Source organism: Humulus lupulus, chromosome 4 (assembly GCF_963169125.1).
Source record: "Humulus lupulus chromosome 4, drHumLupu1.1, whole genome shotgun sequence".
Taxonomy (NCBI): Eukaryota; Viridiplantae; Streptophyta; class Magnoliopsida; order Rosales; family Cannabaceae; genus Humulus; species Humulus lupulus.
In genome coordinates, this window is record NC_084796.1 from 144,753,942 (window position 1) to 144,762,836 (window position 8,895).

Genomic DNA, 8,895 nt, shown 5'->3' on the forward strand with positions numbered 1-8,895 from the left:
GTGCATGATGGCCATATTTTCAGATATGGTAGAGCGGTGTATTGAGATATTCATGGATGATTTCTCTGTTTTTGGCTCATCATTTGACCTCTGTTTGGGTAACTTGGAGAATGTGTTGAATCATTGTGAGAAGGCAAATCTGGTGTTGAATTGGGAGAAATGCCATTTTATGGTGAAAGAGGGGATTGTTCTTGGCCATAAAATTTCAAGTGAGGGAATTGAGGTAGATAGAGCAAAAATTTCTACCATTGAAAAGCTGCCTCCACTAGTGTCAGTCAAAGGTGTTAGAAGTTTTCTTGGTCATGATGGGTTCTATCGAAGATTCATAAAAGATTTCTCTAAAGTGTCCAAGCCTCTCTCGAATCTGCTTATGAATGGAGTTGTCTTTGATTTTAATGATGAATGTTTGAAGGCTTTCAATTTCTTGAAAGAAAAGCTTATTTCTGTTCCAATTGTGATAGCTCCTAATTGGGAATTGCCTTTTGAGTTGATGTGTGATGCCAGTGATTATGCAGTGGGGGCAGTTTTGGGACAGCGAATTGACAAGGTATTCAGGTCTATTTATTATGCTAGTCGGACTCTAAATGATGCTCAACTGAATTATGCTACTACAGAAAAAGAGTTGCTAGCTATTGTGTTTGCTTGTGATAAATTTAGACCGTATCTAATTGGTAATAAAGTGATTGTCTACACTGATCAATCTACCATTAAATACTTGATGTCAAAGAAAGATGCCAAGCCCCGCCTGATTAGATGGATTCTTTTACTTCAAGAATTCGACATGGAAATTCGTGACAAGAAGGGCAGCGAGAATGTGGTAGCTGATCACCTCTCTAGACTTGAGGTGGAGGAGACTGAAAATAAGAAAGCAGTGCAAATCAATGATCACTTTCCTGATGAGCAGTTGTTTGGGGTAAGTGAGAAATTAGCTATCCCTTGGTTTGCTGACATAGTGAACTTCTTGGTTGCCAAGATTGTGCCTCCTGAAATGTCGAAGCAGCAATTAAAGAAATTATTTTTTGAGGTGAAACATTACTATTGGGAGGAGCCTATTCTCTATAGGCATTGTGTTGATCAGATTATCAGAAGGTGTGTTCCTGAAGAAGAGATGCAGTCCATTCTTAACCATTGTCACACTCAACAATGTGGTGGGCACTTTGGTGCATCCAGAACGGCGGCCAAGGTATTACAAAGTGGTTTCTATTGGCCTTCATTATTCAAGGATGCCAATGCTTTTGTCAAAGCCTGTGATAGATGTCAGCGAACTGGTAATATCTCGAGGAGAAATGAAATGCCTTTACAGGGAATTCTTGAAGTGGAACTGTTTGATGTATGGGGCATTGATTTCATGGGGCCCTTTCCACCATCTTACAACAATGAATATATTCTATTGGCAGTAGATTATGTATCTAAATGGGTGGAGGCTGCAGCAACTAGAGCCAATGATGGTAAAACTGTGCTTAATTTTCTTCATAAACATATTTTTACTAGATTTGGCACTCCCCGAGCTCTTATTAGTGATGAAGGGAAACACTTTGTGAATAAACAACTTGATGCATTATTGGCTCGTTATGGAGTATATCATCGAAAAGCCTTGCCTTACCATCCTCAATCAAATGGGCAAGCTGAAATTTCAAACAGAGAAATCAAAAGTATCCTTGAGAAGACCGTTGACAGTTCGAGGAAAAATTGGTCGAAGAAGTTAGATCATGCGATTTGGGCCTACAGAACTGCATTCAAAACACCAATAGGTATGTCACCTTACAGGTTGGTGTTTGGTAAAGCGTGTCATTTACCAGTTGAATTGGAGCATAGGGCATTCTGGGCTATGAAAAAGTTGAATTTTGATTGGAGTGCAGCCAGTGAACGAAGGTCGTTGCAACTGAATGAACTTGATGAATTCATAAATGAGGCTTATGAAAATGCCAAGATTTATAAGGAGAGAACAAAGGCTTGGCATGACAATAACTTAGTCAGGAAAGAGTTCCAACCAGGGAAGAAGGTACATCTTTTTAATTCAAGATTGAGACTTTTTCCTGGCAAATTGAAGTCAAGATGGTCGGGACCATTCACTGTTGTTCAGGTCTTTCCATATGGTTCTGTAGAAGTTCAGGGCAATTCCAGTGATTCTTTTAAGGTGAATGGCTAGAGATTGAAACCCTACTTGGGTGGGTATGTTGATCAAGCAAAGTCGATCCTTCTTTTGAAGCCCCTCTGAAGAGGAGGTCAGCGTCCGGCTAAATGACATTAACGACAGCGCCATTGAGAGGCATCCCAAGTTCATTTAAGTTTTTTTTTTTAAAGTTTTTAAAAAAATTTAATTGAGACAATTTTTATTTTTTTTAGTTTTTGGTTTATTTTATTTTATTGTAACAATTATGGTTTTATCATCGTGAAATACGTGAAAAAAAATGATGAAAGTGTGGTTTATAGAGCAATCCTGCGACCGCAGGAATCACCTCCTGCGACCGCAAGATCAGAGAGTTGGGAAAACTGGGAGCAATCCTGCGACCGCAGGATGCGCATGCTGCGACCGCAGGTCCAGAGCTGCACGCGAAATAGGGACATTCCTGCGACCACAGGAATGGTGTCCTGCGACCGCAGGAGCCCGTGTTTCACTTGAAAATAATAATAATAATAATAATAATAATAATAATAATAATATATACTATCAGATTTCTTCTTCTCTTTCTATTTTCATTTTCAACTCTTTCTTTTTCTCTTCAAAAAAATATGCTTCTCTCCTTCTCTCCTTCTTTCATTCTTTCAATTTTTTTCAAGAAGAAATCTTAGGCCAACTCCAAAGTTTTGTAAGTATTACTCTCCTCTACTCATTTTCACTCTCTCTCTTTCATCAATTACCATTGTAAGTCCCCTAACTCTTTCTCCTTTTAATTTCTACATTGTGTTCTTAAGAAAATTGTTCATGCTAATCTCTTGAATCCGAAATTCTGTGTAGTGTTTGATAAATATATGTTATTTCTGGATTTTTAAGATATTATTGAAACAATTTTGCATGTTGGTGGATTTGCATGTGTATTGAGATTCCTTGATTTTGGAATTGGGAAATTTTGACCTAATTTTGGGTCTGAATTTTGCTGTGTGATTTTGTAAAATTGACTTGACATTGGTGAAATTGAGAACTATAATTGCTTATTTTTTTGTTCAATTTCATTGGGTCTTCCATTAATTTGGAGAATTTTGTCATTTTCTTATTATAAGGGGTTAATTTGGGGCTTTTAAAAATTTGAAGGAGTTGATCCTTGTTTGACTTGTTTTGAGTGGGTAATGTTATAAATTGAATATCGCTATCACTTGTGCAATTGGTGCCCTTGAATAAATTGTTGGTGGAGTGTGCATTCCTTTGGGTTGTTTTGGTTCTTGAGTCATAATGTCTACTAGTAGAAAACACCCTAACACAGGAAAAGCTAAGAAACGTCAACCACCACCCCCGCCCATAGAAAATGAGGACGACCTAAATTTTGAGGATGTGCCTAGGTTTGTCAACCCAACAGCCAATTCTAGGTACGTTCAAGATAAGGAGCGTAGCCTCATTCGAGAGAGAGGGTTTGCTACCAATTGGAAAGATGAGTTTATTGTCCCTAAGGAGTATACATCAGTGATTAGAGCCCATAAGTTGGAGGTTTTCTGTGCACCTCCAATTGTTGCTATTATCCCTGTTGTTTGAGAATTTTATGCTAATGCTTTTCATCATGATTATACCTGGGAAGCAACTGTTAGGGGAAAAATTGTGAAATTTCACAAAAGTGATATCAATAAATTTTTCAAATTGCCTACCTTAGAAAATGACGAATATAGGGACTTACAGGATCAACTTTGTGAGGAGAGTACTTGGGACACTATCGTGCAAGCCTTAACCCCGCCAGGTACTGAATGGACCTTCAATGGCACTCATCGAGTGGGGTTTCCCTTCAACTCATTGACTAGGGAGAAAAGAGTGTGGTTGTATTTTATTTGTTCAAATCTGACACCCACCGAAGCCTTTACCATTGTCACACCTAGTAAAGCCGTATTGCTGTATGCTATTTTACACAAGAAATCCATAGATGTTGGCAGCATTATTGCTGCTAATTTAAATGAGTGTTGTGTCACTGGTTATGTGGGGCTTTATCTTCCTAGCCTCATCACTAGTTTGTGTTTGCAAGTAGGGGTCCCCATTTACGACTTAGAGGAGAAATTGCCCCCTCTAATTTATGATCTGGTTAAGATTAACAAGGTCAAGACTTTTTTAGCTGATCCTAGTGCAGGTACTTCAAGGCAGGCTGCTCATCCACCACCAAGACCTCAGAATGTCAACCAAAGGTTGGACACTTTAGTGTCACAGTTCCAGCAGCACCACTTGTGGAGTGTTGGTGTGGCGCAGAACCAATATGCCTACAACCAAGCTTTCGCCACTCATTTTGGCATAGACACAAGTGGATTTCCACCGTTTCCACAACCACCTAATTTCGCGTATCCTCCGCCTGAGGGGGATGACGAGGCCGGTCCTTCTTCCTGAGTCGAGTCAGGTAATTTTCCTTTCCTTAGCTATTATTTAAACATTGGGGACAATGTTTTTGTTAAGTTTGGGGAAGGGGAATTTTCTTATTTGTGTTTTGTTTGGTGTTTGGTGTTTTGTGTTTTGTTAAAATTGTTAATTGTGTTGTGTGTTAGGGTGTCTAGAGAGTCTGTCGAATCAAGATAATAATGATTAGCTGATGAGAATATGTGAATGACTTGTAATATAATTCGAGAAAAATATGCTTGATTGTAAAAACAATCCGTGTGCTTGGTTTGACCACTTCTTTGGATTACTTTAATACATTGTAAAACTGAATACTTGATCATGACTGGTAAATTCTTGCATTTAAATAAGTTTACACTTGCTGAATTTTGAATGTGGAAAGAATGTATGAAAAAATTCTAGAACTTGCTTGCTTATTATTTGAGGCGAAATCATAGACAATGCTTGTTTAGGAAGATGATTTAGGCAATTTTTTTTTGGAACGTTTGAGCCTTTCAAGCTATCCTTGATTGGTTTATCCTTAGTTACCCCTGTTTCGAGCCTAAAAGTATAACTTTTTATTGTTTACCACTTATTTTGAGCCTAGTTGAACACTTAATTATTTTTTTCATTCCCTTGATTTATACCATATAAATGGGGATTGAATTGTATTGGGTGTTATTCTTTGATGTGGTTGTAACAATAGAAAAATAAAGGAAAGATTGAGAGGAAAATTCTGAAAAAAAAAAGAAAAGAAAGAGATTGAAAATAAATTACACTTCTTATATTTGTTCACATTGAAAAAAACATAAGTTTGGGGAAGTGTAGTTTTTTTTAAAGAAAAAAAAAACAAAAAGGGATACAATTAGTGTGAATTCTTCTCAATCTTGGAAAATAAAGGGAAATTTGGGATTGTTTGGATTACAATGTAGATATCAGGTTTGGGTTGTTTGGATTATGTGCTTATGGTATAAATGAGCCTAAATGACTATTTTATCTACCATTACCTAAGCCTCTCAATACAAGCTTTAAAAGACCTTTTGATTCTTGAACCTGCATTGATTTATATTAGTGGAGAGTAATAAGTTAGCAAGCATACGGAAATTTGAGAATTGATGGATTGTTGGTGAGAGTTCAGCATGTGTAAATTATTTTAAATATGATTTATTTACTGTTCATGATTGAGTAGACAAAAGTGATCAATGGGTTAAGGTAAGTTGAAGAAGTGGTTGGATTGAAAATCTGGATTATTTGTCAGTTATTTTTCAAAAATTATATTTGCTTCTCATTCATTAATTTTGAGGCTTTAAAAACATTGTGGTTATCTTGGTTCATTTGTTTAGCGTCTGTATTTATTTGTTTAGTTTATCTTGAGTCGTGTTTTCTTTGCTCGAGGGCGAGCAAATGCTAAGTTTGGGGAAGTTTGATAAGTGAGTTTTAGACTCATTTATCTATGTGTTTTTCAGGTAAAGTATTAGGTGTTTGTTTTGTTTTGTTCTATTTTACGTTTGTTTCGGTATGTTTTCAGGTATCGAAGGACTTAGGTGATTTAGGTGTGGAAACATGGTGGAAACATAGACAAAATGACAAAAAGTGGTGGAAATTGTGTTTCGGAGCACTTCCTGCGACTGCAGGAAGTGTGTCTTGCGGCCGCAGCTTCAGAGGAGTTTCACATTCTAGAGCATTCCTGCGACTGTAGGAATGGCATCCTGCGACCGCAGGATATGCCTGAAAAAGAGAAAAACGCAGATTTTAATTAAGGGGTTTTTAGTCATTTGAAGCGGAACAAAAACAGGGATTAGGTTAAAAATGACGACTAATTGGAGAGAGGAGGCGTTTTTGGGAGGGCTGAACACAGGGAGACGACGGCGGAGAGTGGAGGACACCATTGGAGAATCCATTCTTGAGTTTTCATTATCTGTCTTTAATATTTTCATGTTTGTAATTGAATTCTATGACTGCTAGAATGAATATTATGGGCTAATTTCTCCTTTAGGGCTATTATGTGAATCTTTTGGAAACCCTTTTTATGGATTAATGCAGAATTCATGTTCTTCTTCATCTCTTTCAATTCCTTACAATCTGTGTTACTTGTGCAATTATTGATTGATCACCTCTAATTGTTATTTCACGAATCAACTTGAAATCTGAAAAGTGAAATTTGATATGCTTTGATTGTTTGGATGCAAATTCAATTTAGAACGAAAGTATCTAAATTGTTTGCCTATTTTTCTGAGTTGCGTTTTAATGCCTTCTTCATGATTCAACTTACCATAGAAATATAGGAAGTTGTCATTTAGATTGAATTTTGTAAATCTTAACCAGATTATGAATTGTTTTTTTGCAACTTGTTCTTGAATAGGGAGAAAGGGATATAATTCTTGCATTAGGAAATAAAAGGGTGGAAAATAGAGGATCATAATTGTCCTAATTTCATTTTCTTTGTTATTTTGTTTAAATTTTCATTGTGCTTCGTTAGTATTCTTCTTTGTTTGAAATCTCTGAAATTGTTTAATCAAATAGAATTAAAAAGATTGATTGATTGGTAATTGATAAATCAGTCCTTGAGGACGATACTTGGTTTTTACCATTTTATTACAAATTGCGACTGTGTGCACTTGCATAGCAAAAATATCGCAACACATATGATATCTCTTAATTTTTCTTGATGTTATATTCTATTAATATAACAATAGAAATCAGACCTAGCCCTAATCTCATTCGGCCTCTGCGTGGGCCATAGTCCATTTAGACTGTGGTTGGCGCCAACTACAAGGCTTTGGGCCCTGTATTATTTTATCTCTATAAAATTCTATTTGTTGGGACTTCATCAAATTATTTTATGTAGTATACAATTATACCGCAAAATTAAATATGATTAAATTAATTTCCAATAAAAATTAATTTCACACAATTATTAATATAATTTTATTTTCCATTAAATATTATTTCATAAATAATATTTTAAATATTTTTTAAAAATAATATTAATTTGTGAGATTAAAAATAAAACTTTATTATTTTTAATTATTTCCATTTAATACCAAAATCCTACCTCTGTGTTATCTAGCTAGTACGGAGACTGTATGGAACCGTAGTTCTATGCTCCAATAATTTAATTAATTTCATTAACTCTTAGTTCCATTAATTAATTTATTAACTTTGAATTACTCCAATAGAAATTCATAGTTGAAATCTCAAATCTACAGTGTTGTATTATTGGAAGATATAACTATAAATTCGTCCATTGATTTTGTCATTGCATGAATTATGACCCCTTTGCTACTTGTTCATAGTTAAAGTCAGATCTTAATGTCCGTTAACCTCTCTAATTATGTCTTTATCAATTAGTTCCATTGATCCTCTAATGGACATTATTCTATAAATTTAATTATAGAATGAAATTTATATTCTCTAACAGAAATTGAGTGCTCTATGTTAAACTTCCGAATCAATACTAAAAGGAACAACTAATCTGCTTTCATTTAAGTAAGGAGTAGATTCCATATTTTTGAAGTATGTTCCCAGCCACTTATAGTTCTATGACTCCAAAATATCAGGAATACGGTAGTAGGAATATTGAACCTTACCCGATAAGTCAAAAGTCATAAAAGCACAAATAGGAGTTCATTACTCACTTCAGGATTGAGGTCAAGTATAACGCCCTGAATAGCCAAGACCGTTACACTGTGTGTTTATGAAGGTGCAAGACTTGCTAATCAAGTCATAAAGTTGAAAACGTGGACCTAAAGTCATATTATGAAAAGATTAAAAGGTTTTAGTTATAAACAGATAATTTTTCATATAAAATGAATGTTTAGTACATGGGATCCCAAAACAGGATTTAAAAGACATGTTTACAAAAATTCCAAAAGTTACAAATAACCATGGCCACTCTAATGACAAAATTACATTTTAGGTTTTCTTCCCTGTACAAACCCTCGACCGTGGCGGCCGAACAGCTAACAATGTACACCTCGCCCCCACAGCTCTCCAACTCATGGCTGAACCACCAAGCCCTTGTCTTACCTACACCATGCAGCACCCGTGAGCCGAGGCCCAGCAAGTAAACATAATATCACCGCATGATCAATATAATTAATAAAATATTCCACAAGCATCACCAAGTATTCATCAATTCTTAACATTCACCGATTCAGTGATAAGCAATGACAAATTAACAATTTGTCAACTAGATAATCAACATATCATATTCATCAGGTTAACAACAATTCAAATAATACTCAGGGTCGGTGCCCTTAGGCCGCACCCTATGTTTAACCCACTGTGTTCGGCTCACTTAGGCCGTCCCCAGTGTTATACCCACTGACTCCGGCCAGCTTAACCGAGCTCAGTGATTAATAAGCTGTCCTCAGCTACCAGTGGCTGAG

At 36.0% G+C, this 8,895-nt stretch overlaps 1 protein-coding gene across 1 annotated transcript; it reads left to right on the forward strand.

Annotated features, from left to right (window-relative positions):
* The first annotated feature begins 1,828 nt into the window (after positions 1–1,828).
* Positions 1,829–2,149, forward strand: LOC133832586 (uncharacterized). The gene has a single exon (XM_062262908.1). It carries the CDS (start codon positions 1,829–1,831, stop codon positions 2,147–2,149), a length of 321 nt encoding a protein of 106 aa, XP_062118892.1.
* The last annotated feature ends 6,746 nt before the right edge of the window (positions 2,150–8,895 follow it).